General features: G+C 43.2%; 1 protein-coding gene and 1 long non-coding RNA gene across 2 annotated transcripts; one reads left to right on the forward strand and one right to left on the reverse strand.

The window, feature by feature from the left end:
* The first annotated feature begins 8528 nt into the window (after window positions 1-8528).
* Window positions 8529-11264, forward strand: LOC112764463 (pentatricopeptide repeat-containing protein At1g71210, mitochondrial). Its single transcript, XM_025810089.3, has 2 exons — window positions 8529-9179; window positions 9386-11264. The coding sequence occupies exons 1-2, from the start codon at window positions 8946-8948 to the stop codon at window positions 11156-11158; spliced, it is 2007 nt and encodes a 668-aa protein (XP_025665874.1). The 5' UTR covers window positions 8529-8945; the 3' UTR covers window positions 11159-11264.
* Window positions 11265-14253: 2989 nt separating this feature from the next.
* LOC140181035 (uncharacterized) lies at window positions 14254-22183 on the reverse strand. The gene is made up of 4 exons (XR_011875541.1): window positions 21186-22183; window positions 20858-21050; window positions 20623-20738; window positions 14254-15165 (listed from the first exon to the last, which is right to left on the reverse strand). It is a non-coding gene; the product is annotated as an uncharacterized lncRNA (long non-coding RNA).
* Window positions 22184-24609: the final 2426 nt, after the last annotated feature.

Below are 24609 nucleotides of genomic sequence, written 5' to 3' on the forward strand. Positions count from 1 at the left end.
CCGGAAGGGGCCCTTACCATAATGGAAAGGAACTTTGATGCTACCAAATTTATTGACTCACAGTTGATACCCGGGACCGAGGAGCATTTTCATGAGACCGAGCTGTCCGAGCAGGCGAGGTGGATGTACCGCACCTTGCTTCGTGGGGCCGTGATAGCTCGGAAGGCCGAATTCAAGTTATCGGGGATGGAGGCACTCCGGAGGAAGCTTGAGTCCTCTGTTAAGGCGAACAATGACTTCAAGGCCCAAGTTGAGCTCCTCCAGGGTCAGCTGTCCGAGATGGGGGGAAAGCTTAGCGCTGCTGAGGAGAAAGCGTCATTTGTTGCGGAGAGGTTGAAGGCGTCCGATGAGACCGTGGCCTGGCTTCTTGAGCGTGAGATGACCTTGGAGGGTCAGCTGAATGCCGCTCAGGGTCGGGTTGCCGCCTTGGAGAAAGAGCGGGAGCAGGCCGTCTCAGAGGCAAAAACCGCTAAAGCCGAAGCCGCAGAGCTTAAGAAGAAGCTTAAGGTGACCAGGGAGCAAGGGAAGAACGCCATCTCGATGACCGAAGATGCCCTGAAGGCTCAGCTAAAGATCGCAGCTCCTGATTTCGACACGTCGTCAATTGGTGTTTTCAAGACTATCCAGGACGGAAAGATTGTTGACATGCCAAGGAAGTGAGGTCTTGTAACTTAGGATATTTTGTAATGCATTTGCTGAACAACTTATTGCTCGTTTTTGTTTTGACTCTTTGTAAGTTATACTTATTCAGTCGTTTGGCCGCGTTGTCGTTTGCTATGTTTGTTGTCGTTGTTTCTTTCAGGGTTGGGCTCGCGCCCGTTTTCCCGTTTTATGTTTGTTATGGCTTGGATCGCCGTGGTCGTGTTGTCATCGTAGTTGGATTTGGCCATGAGGAAGATGGCCCCCGGGGTGATCAGTCCCGGTCTGCCGTTTTAGGGGCGCTCGTGCGCGGCGCACGTGGGAAAGTAGTGGACAAGTACGAAAATTTTTGACAAGTGTGAGTTAGTCGTTAGCTAAACAAATTAATCAATATGGCGGGTATTTGATAAAATAAAAAATAAAAAGACAGATCATCATGCGAACAAGGCGAGTATTTACAATTTGTTTGGGTTCTCAGGTCGGCGAGTCGTCTGGTCATGAGTAGAACCTTCTTAGGCTACCCGTATTCCATGTTCTGGGTATTTCCTTGCCGTCGAGTCTTTCTAGTTTATAAGCGCCTTTGCCGAGTACCTCCCTTACCCTGTAGGGACCTTTCCAATTTACCGCCAGCTTGCCTTCCCCTGGGGTCGGGATGCCGATGTCGTTGCGTCGCAGGACGAGGTCCCTTTCCTCAAAATCTCGTTTGAGGACTTTTGCGTTGTAACGCAGGGCTATTCTTTGTTTCAGCGCCATTTTTGATAGGTGAGCCATTTCCCTTGTTTCCTCAACCAGGTCCTTTTCGACCGCTTCGCTCATGCCCGCGAGTAGTAGTCGTGGGCTCGGTTCGCCGATTTCGACTGGTATTACCACATCGACCCCGTATGTTAGGCGAAAGGGAGTTTCCCCTGTAGCGCTTTGCTCAGTTGTCCGGTAAGACCATAGGACGGAGGCGAGTTCGTCAGCCCATGTTCCTTTCTTATTGTCTAGGCGCTTCTTTAGACCAAGAAGGATGACCTTGTTTGCAGCTTCTACCTGCCCGTTTGTTTGGGGATGCTCTACCGAGGAGAACTTCTGCTTTATCCCTAGGCCAGAGAGGAACTCCATGAACTTCTTGTCCGTGAATTGGGTCCCGTTGTCTGAGATAACGACCTCCGGGATACCGAAACGGGTTATCACCTGCCTCCACATGAACTTCCGACAGTTGGAAGACGATATCGTAGCCAGCGGTTCAGCCTCCACCCATTTGGTGTAGTAGTCAATGGCGACAATGAGGTATTTGACTTGTCCTGGGCCGACCGGGAAAGGCCCCAGGAGGTCGATTCCCCATTGTGCGAAAGGTCGAGTAGTCGTCAGAGAGTTTATCTCGGAGGCCGGTGCCTTGTGGAAGTTGGCGTTTTGTTGACACTTTATGCATTTTTTAACAAATTCCTTTGAGTCCTTCATCATTGTCGGCCAGTAGTATCCTGCTCGGATGAGCTTCCTTGCTAGGGCTTTGCCCCCGATGTGGTGTCTGCAACACCCCTTGTGGACTTCTCTAAGCACATAGTCCGTCTGGTCGGGGTGCAAACACTTCAATAGGGGCTGGCTGAGTCCCTTTTTGAATAGTTGTCCCTGTATGATTGCGTATCTAGCCGCCTCCCTTCTTAAGGTTTTGGCTGCTTTCTCATCTTCAGGCAACTTGCCGAGTTCCAGGAAGTTGGTGATGGGGTCTAGCCATGAGGGGCTCGACTTCGTCAAGTGGAGGGCGACCGTCGGTTCTTTCACCATGCCTTGGATAAGGGACCGGTTACCTGACCCTGGCTTTGTGCTCACCAGCTTAGACAGGAGGTCCGCCCGTGTGTTCCTTTCTCTTGGGATGTGTTGGACGATGACCTCCTGGAACTGACTCGTTATTTCTTTAACCTTTTCCAAGTATTTTTGCAGGAGGGGGTCCCGGGCTTGGTAGCTTCCGTTCACCTGCGAGGTGACAACTTGTGAGTCGCTGCATACTTCGACCTTTGTCGCTCCGACTTTCCGAGCTAGTATCAGTCCGCCCAAGAGAGCTTCATATTCTGCTTGGTTGTTCGACACTGGAAACTCGAACTTAGTCGATTGCTCATAGATGACCCCTGCAGGGCTTTCCAGGATGACCCCTGCTCCCCCGGACGTTTGGTTGGAGGCCCCATCAACGTGGAGCCTCCACCGTGTGCCCGTTTCCTCGGGGGGCTCCCCCGTCACTTCTACCAGAAAGTCTGCCATTGCCTGGGCTTTGATTGCATGTCGGGGTTCATATTGTAGGTCGTATTGGGAGAGCTTGATGGCCCAGGTCATCATCCGACCAGCCAAGTCAGGTTTTTGCAGTACTTGGCGAATCACCTGATCCGTCCTTACGACTATACGATGGCTCTGAAAGTATTGTCTCAACCTTCGGGAAGAGACTAGGAGCGCCAGCGCCAATTTTTCCAGTTTGCTGTATTTCAATTCTGGTCCTTGGAGGACCCTGCTCACGAAGTAAACGGGTTGTTGGGTCTTCCCTTCTTCTCTAACGAGCACTGCGGCAAGTGCTTCCTCGGTTACTGATAAGTGGAGGTAGAGCGGTTCTCCGGCCTTGGGTTTTCCGAGGACCGGTGGTGCCGCTAAGATCTGCTTGAAGTGGTTGAATGCCTCTTCGCATGCTGGGGTCCATTCGAACATCATTCCTTTTTTCATTAGATTGAAGAAAGGCAGAGCTCTTGCTGCTGACGCGCCGAGGAATCGGGATAAAGCCGTTAACCTCCCGGCAAGTCGTTGGACGTCTTTGATACAACCCAGGCTCTTCATCTGGAGAACTGCTCGACACTTCTCGGGGTTGGCTTCCACTCCTCTTTGAGTAATCATGAATCCCAGAAACTTTCCGGCCTCCATGGCAAACGCGTACTTGAGCGGATTAAGCCTCATGCCGTGTTGCCGTAGGGAGGAAAAAACGCCATCAAGATCGCTCAGGAGGTCGTCGGGTCGTGTGGTCTTTGCGAGTATGTCATCCACGTAGACTTCTACTGTTTTGCCTATAAGTTCACTGAATATCCTATTCATCAGCCTTTGGTACGTGGCCCCAGCGTTTTTCAGGCCAAAAGGCATTACCTTGTAACAATAGATTCCCCCCGGCGTTATGAACGCCATTTTTTCCTCGTCGGGTCGGTGCATCGGTATCTGATTGTATCCTGAGTAGGCATCCATGAAGCTCAGATACCGGTACCCCGCCGCTGCGTCGACGAGTGCGTCGATGTTAGGTAGGGGGTAGCAATCCTTGGGACACGCCTTGTTCAGGTCAGAGTAGTCCACGCACATTCTCCATCTCCCATTGTGCTTTTTAACCAGGACCACGTTCGACAACCAGGTCGAGTAGTCCAGTTCTCGGATGAATCCTGCTTCTAGGAGGCTGGCCGTCTGCCTGGCTACCTCTTCTGCCCTTTCTTGGGACATTTTTCTCCACCTCTGGGCCACTGGCTTGGCTCCCGCCTTAACGGCCAGATGATGCGATACGAGCTGGGGATCTATTCCGGGCATATCGGCAGGCGTCCAGGCGAAGAGGTCGGCATTAGCCCTGATCATTTCCATCAAAGGCTCCTTCATCTCGTGGGAGAGGTTCCTGTTTATGAATGTGAACTTATCGTCTTCCTCGCCGACCCTGAATTTTTCCAAGTCTCCTTCTGGCTCTGGTCTGGGTTTGTCGTCTATCCTGGTGTCCAGGTCAGCAAGGAAGACCCCAGATGCTTCTTTGGATTTTTTCCTGAGAGAGAAACTGGCGTGGTCGCAAGCGACCGCCGTTTCCAAGTCGCCTTTGATGGATCCTACGGATCCGTCGTCGGTGACAAACTTCATCACCAGCAGCTTTGTGCTAATGGCCGCCCCCAGGTCGTTGATGGTTTTTTTCCCGAGAATGATGTTATAGGCCGTGGAGTCTCGTAATATCACGAAGTCCGCCATGACTGTTCGTCATTTTTGCCCCTGTCCTACAGAGGTCGGGAGTGAGATGATTCCATCCAGCTTGATGAAGTGGTCCCCCAACCCTACCACACCGTATTGGTGGGTCGTCAGGTCGGCGTCCCTTAGTCCCAGGGCATCGAAAACGTTTCGAAACATGATGTTCGAGTCTGCCCCCGTATCTACCAGGATTTGTTTGACGAGGCCCGTTCCGACCCTGGCCGTGATGACCATGGGCGGACTTTCCGGTGCCTCGTCAAACCATTGGTCCTCCGGGCCGAAGGAGATGGGTGGAATACCTCGGAAACTTCTAACAGTCGAGGTGGAGACCGCTAGGACTTTGGCGTCTTTTTTCTGTACTGACTTTGACCTTGGGGCGGTATTTCTGGCCGTTACCACGTTTACCACTGTAAGGCCGTGGTCGTCACCCTCTGGTTCCTGTCGTCGCCTTGTCGACCGGGATATGTCTTCGCTATCGTGGTCCCGGTTGCGTCTCCTTGGTTCCCGGATAAGGTGGGAGAAGTCGGCAAGTTTCCCATCCCTGATAGCTTGTTCCAGGGCATCTTTTAGGTCGAAGCAGTCTTGGGTCTTGTGTCCGTAACCCTTGTGGTACTCGCAGTAGAGGTTCTTGTTTCCTCCCGTCCTGTCCTTCAGAGGTCGGGGCTTTGACAATATCCCCTTTTCCGCTATCTGTTGGTAAACTTCGGTGATTGGTGCCGTGAGGGGGGTATAATTGGTGAACTTCCCAACTCGGGGGAACGGTTTGGGTGTTTTACTCGGGCCGCCGTCCCTGGCGTGTTCCTTTGGTCTTTCTCTGCCTTCATAGTGCCGTGCTTGGTTGTAGGTGGGCTGCCGTTTATTGGCAGCCACGACCCGGCTGACTTCTTCGTCGTTGATGTACTCTTTGGCCACGCATTGGATCTCTTGCATTGTCCAAACGGGCTTTGTGGTAAGGTGTTTCCTGAAGTCCTCATTCGAGAGCCCGTTCGTCAAGCACAGGCTTGCCACCGAGTCCGTTAGACCGTCAATCTCCAGGCACTCGTCATTGAAACGGTCCAGGTATTTCCTGGTCGGCTCTCCGGGTTTCTGTGTCACCCCTAGCAAATTGATCGGGTGTTTGGCTTTGACAATCCTGGTCGTGAATTGAGCCAAGAAGGCGTGGTTGATGTCGGAGAATTGAGTCACCGAGCCCTGCGGGAGGTTGTTGAACCACCGTATCGCTGGGCCCGCCAAGGTGACCGGGAAGGCGCGACATCTGACCTCGTCTCCTACCCCTTCCAGGTTCATTCTGGCCTCAAAGGTCGTCAAGTGTTCCAGGGGATCTTGTGTTCCATCATACTTCATGTCCGTTGGCTTGTCGAAGTGTTTCGGTAGCCGGACCTCGAGTACGGAACGGTGAAAAGGGGTCGCTCCTATTATCACTGGTCCCCGGGTAGTTCTCCCCGGTTCGTCATTCTCCCAACGGGCGTCCTCTTCGCCTCTGTTCGACGCCCGCCGTCTCTCGTGTCGGGCGTAAATGATGGGGTCCCGACTTCTTCTTCTGGCTCGTCCCCGTCCCTCGGTGCTCTCCGACTCGTATTGGGGGCTGGGTGAGCGCCTCGAGCGGCTCCTTGAACGGGAGCGGGTGGGGCTCCGCTCCGGGGTGCGTTGGTCACGTTCTCTCTCGGCTAGCCGGCGCTCTAAGTCTTGCATCCTATGGCGCAACTCTTGCATTATCCTAGCGTGGTTGTCGCCAGTTCCTCCGAAGGGGCGTCTTTCGTGAGTCTGCGTCGTGTCCCTCGGAGGCGACCTCTGCTGTTGTCGGGTTTCTGTCGAAACGGCGCCTCCCCCAAGCACGGGAGGCGCGGCCTCGCTGCCGGTCCCAGTCTGGACTAGTACGAAGTCCATGGACGAGTCCCCACAGACGGCGCCAATGTTCGGTAGGTCGGTTACCGGACGATTCAGGTCAGGATCAGGGGTGAAGGAAGGGGCTCGTCTGATCACGGTCTTCCAGTCCGGGAGCGCGAGGTCCCGAGCACTTTGTGTGAGGGGGGTGTCACCTGCAAAGACACTCCGACGCTCTTGTCAGAATACGTGCAGGCGGAGTAAGTGTAGTGCAGAGATGTGACGTACCTCGGGAGAAGAGCCAGTCTTCCCCTTATATACATGTCAGTATTGGGCCCCTCTGGAGGGCAGGCCCATATTCCCAAGGACGCGGTCCCATAGCTGTGAGAGAGCCGTACGGGACGCGTGTCCGGGTCGGTTGAGAGGCGTGTAGTCGGGCCGGGTGGAGCTCGGGTCGGGTTGACCTGCGGGAGTCCAGGGCCGTAACATAAAGTATACCAATGTACCTGTAATTCTGTAAAGTAAATTGGTACAGTTGAAATTCTTCCTTCAAGATTTCTTTCGATCTAATCTATCTGAAGTTGGTTATCTTATTGGAAAACTTTCACATGTACCAATTATTTTTTTGGTACAGCAATATAGCAAGTACGGTCTGATTAGCAGTCAACTTTTTGTCATATAGTGATGGATAGAAAACCTAAAATGTCCTTAGTTGTACAGTAAAATTATGGAAATGACAGACTGGCTTTGTGCTTCATGGTTGTAGCTAGTAAGAAGCTAACGTGAGAAAGTTTGGCTCCAACGGCTGAAAGCTGGTGGGCTCTTTGTCTACCAACTCAAGAGACATTATAAATGGGCTTGGATTACTAAATAATAATGAAACTGTTGTAAATTTTGTATTTTATTAATGAAAATAGTATATTTGACATAGTTAGAAAAAATGGTGATGGACCGGTTTAAAGAACTCGGATCCGGTAGTAATATTTTTTTTTGTTTTGTTAAAATTTTAAGCCGTGCCATTTTCAGGTAAAACAACCCCGCTCATATAAATTTTTTGTTTTGGTCAATTTTTAGCCCTATATAATTTTTTTAATAGAACTTTTTTGTGACTCTATATATTTTTTATTATATTTTTAAATTAGTATATATTTTATTTATTATCATTAATTTAAAAATGGTGATGGACCGGTTTAAAGAACTCGGACCCGGTAGTAATATTTTTTTTGTTTTGTTAAAAATTTTAAGCCGTGTCATTTTCAGGTAAACAACCCCCCAACCAGCTCATATAAATTTTTTGTTTTGGTCAATTTATGTTTACAATTATACTTATTATGTCATTGTTAGTTATTTAAAATTTGATGTTAAAACTTGTTATATATATTTTATTTTTGTACTTTACAAAACCGCAAATTCAATCACATTCAAATCGCTTGAAATTAGATCGAATCGGATACTTTTTTTTTTAAAAGCTCATCCAATCCAATCCACACCGCAAATAAAATCAGTATTTAAATCGGATAAATTTTTTACTTAAAACCAATCTAAAATCGATTCAAACTACACTGCAAACACCCTATATTATGTTAGTACATGAATAAGGGTTAGTTCTATTTATTGTCTGTGGATTGAATTTTTCAGACCAAACTATGAACCTAATAATAAATAAAAAACGATGCAAAATTTAACAATTATGACTTTACGGTTTTTAACCCAATAGTATAATACTGGCCAAAAATTATACAAAAATAATACACCCAACAACAATCTATTACTCTCAAACTAATGTAAGCAACAACTATGCGCCAAAAAGGTCCATTGGCCACACAAAAAGGAAACTACCCAAATCAAAACATAAAGTAAGTCGTCTAAGGAAGTAGCCACTAAACAGAAATTACATAAAAAAAAATGTCATTCATTCATATTTTAAAACTAATATTTTAACGGTGCAGATTTATTATATACCAGTGTATCAGTAAAGTATACTGGCACAGGTGAAATTCTTCCTATCTTATTTGGGCTAAATAGTCTAGTTGAGGTCTGATTAAAAAATAAAAATAAAAATAGAACGGTCCGTAAAGTTATTAAGACAGGGATGATATAATGTTCAGATTTCAGAACTTAATATGTAAATCAAAATAAAAGATGAGGTGCTAGGTTAGGTTTATGTAAAATTGAAGAAAGAGCGTTGAAATGGGTTTGAGGAAGGAAGAGGAATGAAAATGAGAATGGCATCGGAGAGAGATAGGGAACATCCATAATGCTACAGCCACTAAAACATGTAACCAAATGCAGATCCCTCTTCTCTTCTTTTCTCATTCACATCAACAACCCTTCTTCCTTTTCTTCTTCTTCTCATAACTGCCACACCGTCTTAAGATCCTCCATCAAGGACTGGTTCAACACCCGCGACCCACTCATCACCCGAATCTTTCAGATTCTTTCTTCGACGGACTCTTCCTCCGACGCCGCCCTCGACGCCTCTCTCGCCGCCCTAACACTCCCCCGTCTCGACGAGTCCTTCGTCCTCACCGTACTCCACCATGGCACCGCCGCTGCCCACGTCTACCCCTGCCTCCGCTTCTTCGATTGGGCCGGTCGCCAGTCCGGCTTCCACCACACTCGCGGCACCTTCTCCGCCATCTTCCGAATCCTTGCACGCAACAGATCAATGTCAACCATCATCGAGTTCCTCCAATCCTTCCGCCGCCGTGGTCCAGCCTTCTATCCCCGTGCACGGTTCAACGATACTCTCGTCATTGGATATGCTATTGCGGGTAAGCCTGAGATTGCACTCCAACTATTTGGTAAAATGCGGTTTAATGGCTTGGACTTGGATACCTTTGGTTACCATGTGCTTTTGAATGCCCTTGTTGAAGAGAGTTATTTCGATGCTGTTAATGACATTATTAGGCAGATTAGGATGAGAGGTTTTGAGAATCGGTATACCAATGTGCTTATTACGAAGAGTTTGTGCAAGCAGGGGAAGTTGGATGAAGCTGAAGTGTTCTTGTTTGGCTTGGTGGATGGTGGCAAGAAGCTTCATGGCTCCGAGGTGAGTATTCTTGTCCGTGCTTTATGTCGGAGCAATAGGTTTGATCATGCTGTTAGATTGGTTAGCGAGTTTGGGGATTCGGGACTGGTGCCGTTGGATCATGCTTATGGGGTTTGGATAAGGGGCCTTGTGCACGGTGGCCGGTTGGATGAGGCCTTGGACTTTTTCAAACAGAAGAAGGAAAATAAAGGATACATTCCTGGTTTGGCGAGGTACAACGTGTTGATTTACAGGCTCTTGAGGGAGGACAGGCTCGACGAGGTGTATGATTTGTTCATGGACATGTATGAGACTGCTGTTCCACCTAACACAGTTACCATGAATGCCATGCTGTGCTTCTTTTGCAAGAAGGGAATGGTGGATGATGCTCTTGATTTGTTCAAGTCGAGGTCAGAATTTATGCTGTCCCCAAATCATATGGCTTACAAGTACTTGATACTTACTTTGTGTTGGGACGGAAACGCCAAGGAAGCATTTAGTGTGTTGAAGAGCTCAATTGATCACCATTTTATTCCCGATAGACGGACCTTTACTAGGCTTGCCAATGTTCTGTGTAGAGAGTGCATGATTGATGAGATGAAAGAGTTGCTCCATCTTGCCTTGAAATGGAAAATTATGCCTAATGCTTCCACGTATGATAACTTTATAACGGCACTGTGTCGGGCGGGAAGAGTGGAAGATAGTTATTTGAATAGGGGAGATATTGCTGCTCGTCTTCTCGTTGAAATGAAGGAGAAGGGTCATAAAGTGACACCGGCTCTATGTAGAGTTGTTCTTTGTTGTTTACTTCAGATGGACAATTCAAGATCTCGGTTTTTCAGTTTGTTCGAGATGCTGTCCCATAATGATCGTCAACATTATATTTATGATTGTTTCATTGATGCAGCTGGGCATGCCAAGCAAGCTGAGTTGGCTTGGAAAGTGTTTGAGTTGATGCAGAGGAATGGCATTCAGCCCACTTCATCTTCTCTAAGTCTTATGTTGAAAGCTTATTTGAAAAGTGGAAGGACTTATGATGCTCTTATCTTCTTTAGTAATGTTTGGTCTCGTGGATTGGCGACTAAAAAGTTATATAATTGCTTTGTTATTTTTCTCTGCAAGAGCAAGAATCCTGAACCTGCGTATCGGTTCTTCCTCCAAATGTTAGAAGACGGTTTAAATCCAAGCATTGAATGCTATGAAATTCTTGTACAGGAGCTTTGTTCATCGGAAAGATATCACGAGGCAGTGAATCTTGTTGATATGTATGAGAAAATGGGACGTCGATTAACCTCTTTTCTCGGTAACATACTTCTTTATCGATCTATGTTTTCACCGGAAGTTTACAATGCCTGTGTTCGTTTAAGAGGAGTGAAAGAGGAGGGAAAAACTGATTGGTCAATGCTTAGCTTTGTGGTTGGTGCATTTCGTCGTCATCATAGAGTTAGCCATGTTGAGGACTTGGAGAAATTAATCGCAAAGTGCTTTCCACTTGACATTTACACTTACAATTTGTTGTTGAGAAAAGCATGGAAGAGTGATAAGGAGCAGGCTTGTCAGTTGTTTGAAAGGATGTGTCAAAGGGGCTTTGAGCCCAACCAGTGGATTTATAGCACCATGGTTGATGGTTTCGAAAGGCATGGGATGAGAGACAAGGCTGAGAGGTGGTTTAAAGAAAGTAAAAGGACATTCTCCAACAGAGAAACCAGAATGCTCATTTAAGGAACAATTGATCAGTATGCGTTAGATATCCAAAATGGTCCACCCAATTTTTGTAAGGATATTTTTTAGAATTGCATTTTTGTCAAAAGAAAAAAGTTATCTTGGATGTGTTGGATTTAGTTTTTTTTTTCTCCTTATCATTTACTAATATTACATCCTGTGCAATCCTTTTATGTTGACTATTCCTCTCCCCCACCAAAAAAAAAACATTCTTTTTATGTGTGGAAGCAATAGGAAATAAAATAGTTTCCACATTGTGTTATTTATCAGTTATCACATTAGATTTACAATAGCTGTGATATTTGATTTAACTTCATTTTTATCTGATACTGTTTTTTTTGCAAGTTTGATGTATTGCATCTTAACCTCATTTGATGGTAATAGTCATTGCCCAAGAAATAAAAAATCAAATATGATACAAACTTGAAGCTTCAGATAGGGGATTGCTGTTCCCTCATTAATCTGCAACATGCTTGTGACCTGTCATCCTTATTTGAGCATAAGCTATATTGGTTTATCTTCATTTGACAATAATTCTCTCTTCTACTGGCTCTTATTTTGGTTTGTAGAAGAATTAATCTGTCCTTTTTACCTTGGTTTCTTTAATGATTGTGTGCTTGACTCCCTTACTTATTTAGAATTTGCACTTGTAGTCATATTTTAGTTCTTACATCTGGTTGCCATTCATCAAAGCTTTCCTCATATTTCATCAAATGATTAGCCTCAAAATTTTCAAAAACAGGAATCAAGTATGTTGATCTCTGGGTGGCCTCTTTTATTCTTTTCATGAACATATTTGCTAGCTCCAAACTAGTAAATTATTATGAGAGCTTAGTATCTATATTTGTCAGGGATTATACAAGTTTATATATACTCTTCTTAGAACTCATTTTGCTAGAAACTTGCTACTTAGAAATACAGATTGAAAGCCAATGTAAGAGTAGTTTGGTAGAGCTTTTCGTATAAGGTCTACTGCTTAGTGCAAAAAGAATCTAATTGAAAACTCAACAAACTGATATTGTTGAAAGAAACTGAGAGACGAGAGGAAAAAGAAAGGAGGAAGATGAAAACGCAGGGTGGACCGGTGGAGGATGAATATAGAGTCCAGCGGTTGATGGGGAGACGTTACTTGAGAAGTGTTTCAAAATTTCAAATTGGAAAAAATGGAACACTGGATTTTGCAAAACGTTGAACTATTGCATCTTTTTCTCTGGTGTTTGCACTGCCAAAATTCATGGAGTCATGGTTCAAAGGATCCAAGCTTCATATATTTGAAGATGTTGACAAAGCTGCTTTGAGGGTTTTTTTTTTTATTTTTATTTTTTTGGGTGATATATGAAAGTGAAGGAATTGAAAAAGAATGCTGAAAATAAGCGCACTTGATTATTTTCATCATTAGGTGGCTACTGGTTAAGATTATACTATTGTTTTGCATCATCAGAAAATCATAGAACCTTAGAAAGGTGGTCTATGGCTCTATGCTAACTATGTGGAAGAAATTTCATCCAATGAAAGAACCTCATAAAGGAAGTTGTCTTGTTGATATTGCTATAACTAGGAGTGATTAGAGCATGTAACTGAATTACATGTGATGCAACTAGGTAAGATATTTCAGTCTATTTTCGGATTTTCTTATTCCCTGGTCCAAATTTACTCTAGACTTGAATATGATTGGTTGAAAAATGAGATTCCATTGTGAAATGATGCATCATGACAAAGCCACAAAGGCAAAGACAATACAATAGTTGATGCATGATGCTGAAGAGAGTGGAGTTGCAGCTTCTTGAGGCTACTTGCACCATCTCAACAGAGCCATGATCAAACTAGTTCTAATTACTAAATATCAGCATTTGAATGCCATGAACAAATGCTTTGAATGTGCAACAGTGCATGCTCCCTGAAAAAAGAAGTGCTTGGCAGAAGATCTTATATTAGCAACTATATAAATAGCTAGTTAACATATTTGATGTCATCGACCCAAAAAAAGAAAAAAGTCTATTTTATCCAAACAGTGATGTTTTATTTTGCTCAAGACCAATATTATTTTCACAGGCATAAGTGGGTTAGTGATTCCCTTCTAAGATTGGGATTGTAATAGATTTTTGTTAGTGCCATCCATTCCTTTAAATTAAACCTCGCCTTCCCAAAAACGTTGTTTAAAAAAATATACAAGGTTTAAATTTTTAATATATATTTTGTATTTATTAAAATAAAATGTTCAAAAAGTATTTAGTTATATAATCTTAATTATATATTTTAAAGTCCCTACAACATAAGTATTTTGATTTTGCGCCATTAAACATTGATGGTATGATATTTATTGATCGGATGTCTTAAATTAGCTTTTTTTTTTTATTATTAGGAATGGATCTTTTTAATTGTAAAAAAAATGTAAAATGTGATTTTTAAACCTTCATTGTTCCAAGTAAAAAAAAAATCTTTATTGTTTTTTTTTATATTTATTTTTTGTCCCATTTATAAAATTAATAGTTAAAGATTATACGTTACTTGTTAAAAAAATTGAAAAAATTCATTTTCGGTTATCTATGGTATTCTTTAGTCCAATAGGTCAATGACTAATTTGTCACGAATTTAAGCTTCATCTAAGGGTCTGCTATTAGCCAATAAGTTGTTAAATGCAGCGCAACCAAGCGAGATTTGAACTTACGATGATTGTTTAAACGGATGAGTGAATTGAACAAGACACTATTACTAAGGATCAAACTCGAAAAATAATATTTAAACAATCTAACTAATGATTAACTTTAGTTTACCCAAAAAGAAAAAATATGAATCACTTACGGCTAATGCATAATATTATTAACTTGATACATGCCTTCAATTTAACAATGAATTCTTTGTTATACATTATCATTTAAAATGATATGTTCAAATAATGTTTTAATTTTAATTTTTGATTTAACACCCAACTCAACCACGTTCTTTAAAAGTGATGTACAACTAGAAACCTAAATAGATTTCAATCTCAACTATGACTTAGGTCAGAACCTGAGATTAGAGTGGAAAGATTTTTCATGACCACAACTTGGTAAACTTGGAGATAGAGGAACCAAGAATTTTTTAACAGACCATATCAGAGACCAACCAATGTAATTATTGTGATTGAAGACTATGCCAAAAAAATTAGAAATGCTTTCAACAGTTATAGCATGTTCAATAACAACTAAATTCCTATACATGTCAAACAGTATCCACCACCGCAAGAATGGGTCAAATTCAATACAGATGCATCAATCACAGAGGGGGATGACAGAGCTTGGTGTGGGGGATTAATCAGAACAAGCATGGGAGAATAGGTAAGTGGTTTTGTTGCTAACATGAATACCTATAATATAACGGAGGCAGAGCTCTCGGCCATTCTTCAAGGGATGCGATTGGCTTGGAATTTAGGCATGCGTCGAGTAATCTTCGAAGTGGATTCTCTGAAGGTAATTGAAGGAATCGAGAGAGCACGAACTAGAGGAGCTAGCTTTAGTCCAATCATTCAAGAGATCATCAGTTTTGAACAAAAACTTTGGGAGATTCGTTTCAACCACTGCTACAGGGAAGCTAATCAAGCGGCTAATTGGCTTGCCCAAAGGAGATTTCAATACCAAGTTAACTTCCAGTTTCTAGATTTTCCTCCGAAAGGGCTAAAAAATATTTTGATTAATGATGATAATGGGTTCCTGTAACCCGCTATGTGATGCCTTAGTTTCCTTTGTTTTTATGGGCCGTTGGCCCCGATGTTCACCGGAAAAGAAAAAAGTAAAGAAAGAAGGGTTTTAACATAGTTCTGAAAAAGCCCCTTTCTCTTTCAGTGTGAAAAATCTAACCCTAACGAACCCAGCTGCCATAGAATTCTTGCTCTACTAGGAAGCTCTTCTTCTCTCAATAGGAGAGTCATCCAAGAACTACAGGTTCTTCTCCAATAGGGAGTCTTTACATCCAGTATCAATATCCACAAATATTTTCTTATTCTGTCCTCTCTCAAACCTCAAAAAAATCTGCAAAACACAACAAGTATATTGAGCAGAATACATTATGAGCAGCATTGAAGGTAAAGTAATCAAGCTCAACAAGCCTGGAGAGCTGGGATATAAGAAAGAGTGCTTAAATGTGGTGGGTAAGATAATAAGTGATAAGGAGATAAGTTTTAAAACATGTAAAAACGCTCTTCTGGGAATGTGGAGAAACCCACAAGGTGTAGCAGTCACTGATATAGGTTTGAAGAAAATGTTGTTCAGCTTTAAAGATAGAAGGAGAGGATTGCAAATCATGCAGAACGGACCATAAAATGTCAGAGGAAATATGGTCAACCTCAGATTATGGGGGGAAGGCGAATCAGTGTTCGAAGTAGATCATGACTTCATGGAGTTTTGGATTCAGATACATGGCATCCCACACGATTTCATGGATAAAGAGACAGGTATACTCATTGGAGAAATGTTGGGAGTGTTGGCTGAGGTTGAAGATCCAAAAATGGACGGAGTGCTGAGGAGACCATATCTGAGGATCAGGGTTAGCATCGACATTACCAAGGCCTTACCTACAGGGTTCTGGTTAGACAGAGAGGAATTACCACCGTTGTGGGTCTTCTTCAGGTACGAGAGGTTGCCGAATAGCTACTGCTTCAATTGTGGAATACTAAGGCATGAGAAGAAGACATGCAAGAACTCAACAGCCATGGCATGCTAGGACACCACCAAAAGGAAGTATTCACCAGGTCTGGGTGTGGGTCAAGGCAGACCAGTTTCAACCGTGGGAGGAGGCAGCTCAAGACAACAAGGATGGAGTGAGGAAGGAGAGGAGTGGGCGCGTGAGCAACGAAACATGGACAGGGAGAGTGAAGAGAAGCAAAACTCTGAGGAGAGCAGGATAAGGGATGAGCGGGCACAGCAGCAGAAAATCAGGGAGGAGAGTGTCTGGAAAAACCAAACTGGGAGAAAGGAAGAGATAGCGGAACCAGAGGAGCAGGTAGAGAAAGTACCAAAAATCCCTAATTTTCAAGGAGTTAGGGATACGGAGCCAGACCTAGGAGCTGCCTATAAACTGAAAAATCTCATTAAGGAGATAAGGGAGAGGAAAAATGAATGGGCTAATAGAAATAAGGCCCAAAAAGGAAAACAAATTATAGAGATACATGGGTCAAGGGGGATGGGCCCAACAAAGGAGATTGGGGCCAAAGAAGGGGTAAAGCCTATACAAGCAAGGATGGGGATGGGAAGTGGGCTAAAACATTATACAATAGAGGAGGGAGAGGTGAATAGCTATAGAATTGCTCAGGGAACATTGGGCCTGAAAAAGGAAGGAGGAAAAGAGACCATAGGTCAAGAATTAAAAAGGCTTATGCTGGCAAAAAACAAGGATATACAAGTGCAGGATGGCAGAGTAGAAGGGAAGAAAATACAAGCCTTGTCAAAATATGAAATGGAGGGAGACATACTAAAGATGCCAATTGAAGAAATACAGAAGGAAGACAATGAAGTGGGGGTCAGCATACGTTCCAGGATGAGAATTTTTACTATGTGGAGCTAGCAAGTGATGAAGATCAAGAGGTAGAAATGGAAGCACATGCAGATTGGGAAACACAACTAGCTAAAAAGCTGGAAAGGAAGCTGAATTTAAAAAGGAAGCGGGAATTCACACAGGTGCCACTACTAACACAAAAGGAATGGATGGAGGAGCATGATGACAAGGAGATCAAGAAATTGAAGAACAACAATGCTTTTCTGAATTTAGGAGAGCATCAGTTAGCAATGCATGATTCTGAACTCTTTAAGGGAGGACAAATGGCTGAGGAGGCGGGCCTTAACATGCCCCAACCTCAGCCATGAGTATAATTAGCTGGAATTGTCGGGGAATAGCGGCTGCCCCGACAATCTCTGAATTATATAACCTATGTAAAAAAGTAAAGCTGCTCATAGTGTTTTTAATGGAAACTAGGGCCAGTAAAGAAAAAATGAATAGGATAAGAAGGAAGTTGTATTTTGACAATATATTTTGTGTAGAATCCTGGGGCTTGTCCGACGGTCTATGTCTGCTTTGGATTTCTAATATTAATCTTAATATTTACGAGTGGTGTGACAACTATATTAAAGCTAATATTAACATCAATAATGATTTTAAATGGCAGGGTATTTTTTTGTACGGGAATCCAATTTTTCAAAAGCGGAGGAAACTATGGCAAAAGCTACTGGTAAGTAACATGAGCAAGGAGGAACCTCAAGCTTACATGGGTGACTTCAATGATATTTTAAGTCAAGATGAGAAGGTAGGTGTCCATCCTCAACCAAAAATCTGTTTAGAAACTTTTAAAAAGTTTGTTGATGATAATGGCTTAATGGATGTTGACCTTAAAGGAAGTAGATACACTTGGTTTAGTAATCTTAGAAATAATTTTGTTACTAGGGAAAGACTAGATAGGGTGTTAGTGAATTGGAAATGGTTGTAGATGTACCAGAATGTTATTCTTAAGGCTGCTCCAGCTATAAGTTCGGACCACTATGCACTTATTTTAGAAACTCAGCCGAGAGGACGGATAAAAAAAGAGTTCAAGTTTGAGGCTTTTTGGGCAGATCATGAGGAATGCAAAGAGGTGATCAGGAATAGTTGGCAACAGGATGAGGGAAACATGAATCTTGCTGGAGTCAATTCATAAGGAAAAGAAACAGATGCAAAAGGAAGTTAATAGAATGGAGTAGACGAAAATTCAAGAGAGCAGACAAAGAAATAGAAAGAATAAAAATAGAGTTACATCATATCCAAGAAGCTGATTTGATGGAAAGAGACCAAGGAAGAGAGAAAGAATTGAAGACCCAAATATCATAACTTTAGAAACAAGAGGAAAAATATTGGGGTCTCAGATCAAGGCTGAAATGGATAAAGTGGGGTGATAAGAACACAGCCTTTTTTCATGCATCGACCATCCAAAGAAGAATCAGGAACAGAATCGATAGAGTGAAAGATGGAACGGGTCAGTGGATATAAGGGGAAGCAAACATAATGAGGCTAGTAGAAAGGCATTATACCGAATTGTTTGCTTTGGAAGGGGAGAGGAACATGGAAGAGTGTGTAAAAGACATTCCAAGGAGAGTCACTAGAGAGATTAATGAGGAGCTCATGGCAGACATTAATGAAGAGGATATAAAGGAGGCGGCGTTTAGTATGGGTGGTTTAAAGGCTCCAGGCCCAGATGGTTTAAACGGGTTATTCTTTTAACAACACTGCGATATTCTGAGCAAAGATATTTGTGCACTAGTGAAGCAAATTTTTAAAGACGGTGTTATACCTGACGACTTAGGAAAAACAACGGTTGTTTTGACCGGAAAGCCTCAACCAGCTCAGACCTATTAGCTGTTGTAACTTTGTATATAAGATTGTAACAAGAGTCTTGGTGGGGAGACTAAGAAAAGTGCTTGATCTCATCATTTTCCCAGTTCAGAGCGCCTTTGTTAAGGGAAGATTCATACAAGATAATATAGTTATAGTGCAGGAAGCTTTTCATAAACTAAATAGGAAAGGAAGCTTGGGAAGTCAAGATCTAGCCATAAAATTGGACATGAATAAGGCCTACGATAGATTGGAATGGAGCTTCTTGCAAAGGGTCATGGAAGAGTTCGGTTTCAGTAGTGAGTGGGTGAGGTTGGTGATGAGCTGCGTGAAGCTACTTACAGATTTAAAATAAATGGAAACTTGTCAACCAAGATCTTCCCACAGAGAGGTCTCAGGCAGGGAGATCCTCTATCACCCTACTTATTTATCCTGGCGGCCGAAAGCTTCATTGTTCTCATGGAAAAGGCGATGAGTGATAAACTTATTTCTGGAATTAAACTAGCGCCATCTGCACCGGTTATTACTCATTTGTTATTTGCTGATGACTGTATAAGTTTTGCAGGTGCACAGAAAGAAGAGATTTATCAACTCATTCAAATTCTAAATAAATATACCGAAGCATCAGGCCAGAGAATCAACACTGAGAAGTCCGGGCTGATATTTGGTAGTCAAGTATCTATTTAAAGGAGGGTTAATATAGAGGAGATCACCGGAATGGTAACGTTGGAGGATCCTGGAAGATACCTAGGGTTACCAGCGAGATGGGGCAGGTCCAAAAATAAGGCCTTGGAATGGATAAAGGAGAAGATACTAGATAAGATGCAAGGATGGAAAGAAAAACTATTAAATCAAGCAGGAAAGGAGATTTTGATAAAAGCGGTAATACAAGCGATTTCAACCTACGCTATGAATGTCATCAAATTCCCCAAGTCTTTTTGCAAAAGCATCGAAGCAGCAATTGCGAGGTTCTGGTGGACAAATAATGGAAAGGAAAGGTCCATTCATTGGAAAGGGTGGTCAAATTTGACAAAGTGTAAATTAAATGGAGGATTGGGGTTTAAGGATGTAGAATGCCAAAACATTGTGCACTTGGAGAAACAAGCATGGAGATTACTAAAGGAGGAGGATGCAATCTGTGCTAGGACACTAAAGGCCATTTATTATCCAAATTGTAGCCTTTGGGAGGCTGGAGAAGGAAGGAACGCGTCATGGATATGGAAGAGCTTGTTGGAGGGAAGAGACTTCCTTAGAAGGAGAGGTAGATGGAGCGTAGGGAGTGGAATGGAGATTGACATTTGGAAAGACAATTGGGTGATAGGAATAGACAAGCTGGGGAGACATGGTGAAGGACAAACTAGAAGGGTCAGCGAGTTGATAAAGGAGGGCGAGGGTTGGGACGCGAACAGAATTCAGGAGTTATTTCCAGAGAATATAGCTGAATTAATTAACAGAACACCCATCAGTTTGATTAACAAGAAGGATCATTTTGTATGGCCGGACAGATTGGATGGACAATATTCAGTGAAATCTGGATACTATTCTGCGAAGGCAGAGAAAGATTCAAAGGAGGAGATAAAACTAAGCAAAGCCTCAACAAGCCAGAATTTTAGGGAGGTGTGGGAAACTATTTGGAGATTACCAGTGCCACAAAAGGTAAAGGTGTTCTTTTGGAAAGCAGTTCATAGAATCTTTCTAGTGAATGTCAATTTGTATCAGCGTAGATGCGCAGTTAAACCATCATGCAGCATATGTCAGGATGAGAACGAAACAGTTGAATATGCATTATTATTGTGTCCGTGGACTAGAGCAGTTTGGTTCGGTTCTAGCCTTCAAATTGCACCTACGGCCAATAATGTTTCATCTTTCGAAAAATGGATGATGGATACAGTTCGGAAGATAAAGAGTGGGACAGGGAAGGAACAAGATAGAATTTTGTGTAATCTGGGAAGTGTTTGTTGGTGCATATGGAAGGCAAGGAATTAGCACATTTACCAGCAAACAAAAATCAATCCAAAACTGGTAATTATCAACGCAGAGCAGCTAGCAAAAAAATACCACAATAAAACAAGGGGTCGCGACACAGACAACATACCAAGAGCAGATAGGAGTGGTGAGAGGAAGAGTATTACCTGGAGGCCCCCGCCACAAAACAGGTTAAAGGTAAATACTGACGCGACTTTCCATAGAAAATCTGGCACCGCAGCCGCAGCAGTCATCGTCAGAGACTGGCAGGGAAAGATCATTACTGGAACAACATCAAGGTTCACCACAACTTCAGCAATAGCAGCAGAGGCTCAAGCATATAGAGAGGCACTTATTCTAATTAGGAATTTACAAATTGTCAATTGCATAATTGAAACTGACTGTTTATTTTTGGTTTAAGCCATCAAGGCTAGAATGTCCATAGCAGAAGCGGATGCAATCATCAGAGACATTCTCCAACTGCTGGACGAGGCTCTGGACGTGGGAGCCACTTGGGCTCCAAAGGAAGGCAATAATGCAGCTCACCAACTGGCAGCAGGGAATGAAATCAGGAGGCAATGGATATTTGATCCTCCTAATCAAATCAGGAACACAATCAGAACAGAAGCTGGATTCGCAATTCTTCAGCACAATCAGCAGATTCATAAACAAGTAAAAGGGGTCTCAGGTCCTACCAACCATCAAGGGCACCAATTAGAGAATGGGTTACCTGAGAGGGCGAAAACAAAGATTCGGGACAAGCAACAAGCTGAAGTGGGGATGCAACTGAGATCCACCGCGGTGCATCGGCCAACCTCAGACAACAGCAACCACAAACTCGATTCAGGGCGAGGAGCATGCAGAGGGATGTTGACGGATCCATAGCTTGGCAATCGATTTCGAGGCAGAGGATTAGCAGCGTGGTGAACGCCAACGATGAAGGAAGCTCTTCATGGCTGATCCATCACCAGGGGCGTCAACAGCTGGGGTTGGTGATGGGCTGCGGTAACGAAGAACCCAAGATGACTCCGGGCAGATGTAGGTCGAGATCAACATTGTTGAACGAACGCTACAGGCTTCAGATCCATGCATCAAGTTCTTCAGCCTGTAATAGAGCTTCCGACGACATGGGCAACCTCAATCAAAGAGCGTCGAACAAGATGAGTTCCAGCCTTAGAATCAGGTATTAGCTGCGTCGGGTCAGGCACCTTCAGGCCGGGTCATGGGGGGTTTCCTTGTTTTGGTTGTCTGGCCGGGTCAGTTCTCTGGCCCATGGCCATGACCAAAAAAAAAAGAAAAAAAAAAGAACCCAGCTGCCACCGTCAAATATGTGGCTCTTCATGGTCGAGCTTTTCTTCCTCTCAGGTAACCCTAACCCTAATAGTCTTCTTTCTCTTTTTTCTCTCTGCTGTAAAAAAAATTATTTTGATTGCAACATAATCAAATCCGGTACTTTGAATTATTAGGAGGGCATATGATCGTTTGTTGTTGCCAAATACGTTTTACCATTCTGGGCATGCCTCCCTGAAATTCGCTGTGAGTAGGCGCGAGCTTTCTTCGCAAAGTGATGCCAATAGCATGGAAGATCACAATGGTTTGGAGGAATCACAAACCGAGATTCCAGAGAGAAAAAGGATCACAATGTGCCTACGAGTATGTTTGCTGAAGAAACGGAAGAAAGAATTTATTTCACGGGCAAAGCGCATGGTTAAGCTTAACCCCTTCGACATTGTGTATAAAACTACGCTCGTCATTAAATTAATTGATTTGTGTAATTTTATTTATATTGTTATTTTGTAATAGTAATGTGAAACTTTGTGATTATTATTATGTTCAGTCTTGATTGTGATTTATGATATATTCATCAACATCAACCTCTAATAATAATAATAATAATAATAATAATAATAATAATAATAATAATAATAATAAGATAACAGTGCATGAGTTGTTTTCATTGATCCGTGTCCTCTAAGAATACTAGTGCCTTATTAAAGAGTTTGTTGGATACGTGTGTTGTAGTTTTTCTCAACATGCGAAACATTCTTCTTAGATCTCTTCAGCATCCTGACTCTCAAATTATAATTATTAATTAATAAAAATATTACTTGTATATTAAATTTAATAATTATATATTTTATTGAATTAATTTATTTGTGTGATTTCATTTATCTTTTTAGGGCTGGCTTTATGTAGCTTGAGAAGTTGTTCGAAGCAAAAAGTCATTTTTCTAACAGATATCTTCCTACCTATGTTAGCTTCATTGCTAAATTGTCTCGTCATGAGTTACATGAGTTAAAACTATACTTTGAGGGTTCTCTTTCTGATGGAATGCTGGAGTTCTCCGATCAATTCGAGGTGCTCATGGAAAAAGAAAGGCAAGGGTAGTTGAAGACCTTATAACAGCTGGGTTGAAAGAAAAGGCCAAAGAATTATTGAAGGAAATGGAAGATGATGATTGCCAAAAAAAGTCTCAGGTGGGTAAGTACATAATTTAGGTCTTATGTAAATTTGCCTTAGGGTTTTTGGCAAGTCTTTATCTTCCATTTCCTTCAATAACTCCTTTGGCATTTTCTTTCAACCCAGCTGTTATAAGGTCTTCAACTACCCTTATTTTTCTTTTTCCATGAGCACCTCGAATTGATCGGAGAACTCCAGCACTCCAATCAGAAAGAGAACCCTCAAAGTATAGTTTTAACTCATGTAACTCATGACGAGACAATTTAGCAAATAAAGCTGTTCATACCCTGACCCAATGATAAGGCCCAGGTCTAAATAAAAGGCCCAATCCTAAAGGATGAGCCCCGCATCTCACCTTCCATCCTCCCCGGAAGTCGGTTCCTACCCCGACTTACTCTAAAGAAGTCGGGGATGAGAGTTAGCTGCCAGATAAACACTCGTTTGAATGAGTAACTGCCCCTAGAATCTCTCTAACCACTTCTAGGAGCCATATCTTAACCTCCCTAAGATAAAGGGACGGTTAACACCCTAAAAAAGTGGCACTACTTCAACGGTGGTTATTGGTTCACCACTATAAGTACCCTGACATCCCTCAGGTATCTCGAAGTTCCAATACATTCTAAACCTGTTTAACCCCTTTGCTGACTTAGGCATCGGAGTGTCTTTGCAGGTACCACCCCCCATTCGTTCATACTCACAAGTCGGACGGAGGCCCCCAAGGTGCAGACCATCTCAAAGGCTTCCTTCCTCAGACGATTGGGCTAACCTAGCAAGTCCAGCCCACCATCTCTGGTTACCTATCGTAACATTGGCGCCGTTGCCGGGGACCCAAGAGATCAACCAGTGATGGCGGACAGATCCCCTGAGAAGGGTCATGTAGAAACAGATTCCGAACAAGAGAATCTGGATACTGGAAATAACGACGCGGACTTAACCCTCCGCCAGGAAACCAACGATCAACACAGAGAGGGTACCTCCGGAGTCAAAACCCCGAAGGTGAATTCCTCTGAAGGCCGTGAATCGGAGAAGGATGGACAGTCCCACGCAACTGAACTTATGGGATTAGTTCATGTCCACCAAAGTCGCTTGGAACAACTAGAACAGGAACGAGAGCGACAAAGGGAGATAGAAAAGCACATAAGAGAGGAGATGGATCGACGAAAGAGTTAGAGAAAAAACTCTTAAAGTTAGAATCCTCCCTCAAAGGACGGAACTCCCGGGACGATAGAGAAGAATCGCCCTTGGGAGGGGGAAGATCCTTTTAGCGAGGACATAATGAGGGCAAAGGTTCTAAGAAACTTTAAAAGCCCCGATATGGACCTCTATGATGGAACCACAGATCCAAAGCATCACTTGAGCAACTTTAAAAGTCAGATGTATCTGGCTGATGCTTCCGACGCAACGCGTTGCAAAGCTTTTCCGACTACCTTGTCGAAAGCAGCGATGAAATGGTTCGACACCCTCCCCCCAAGGTCGATAACCAGTTTTGACGACCTCTCAAGGAAGTTCTTGATGAGGTTCTCTATTCAGAAAGACAAAGTAAAGCATGCGCCAAGCATCCTGGGGATAAAGCAGGAGGTCGGAGAATCCTTACGAGCCTACATGGAAAGGTTCAATAAAGCATGTCTAGAAATCCAAGACCTGCCCACTGAGGCAGTCATAATGGGGTTAGTCAATGGGCTTAGAGAAGGTCC

This window comes from Arachis hypogaea, chromosome 17 (assembly GCF_003086295.3).
Source record: "Arachis hypogaea cultivar Tifrunner chromosome 17, arahy.Tifrunner.gnm2.J5K5, whole genome shotgun sequence".
Classification (NCBI taxonomy): domain Eukaryota; kingdom Viridiplantae; phylum Streptophyta; class Magnoliopsida; order Fabales; family Fabaceae; genus Arachis; species Arachis hypogaea.

Bases quoted from the DNA above. Each gene is read 5' to 3' on its own strand.
- LOC112764463 (XM_025810089.3), top strand. From the start codon at position 8,946: ATGGCACCGCCGCTGCCCACGTCTACCCCTGCCTCCGCTTCTTCGATT. The intron at 9,180-9,385 runs GTAAGCCTGAGA...TTGTGCAAGCAG, and splicing joins CATTGGATATGCTATTGCGG to GGGAAGTTGGATGAAGCTGA.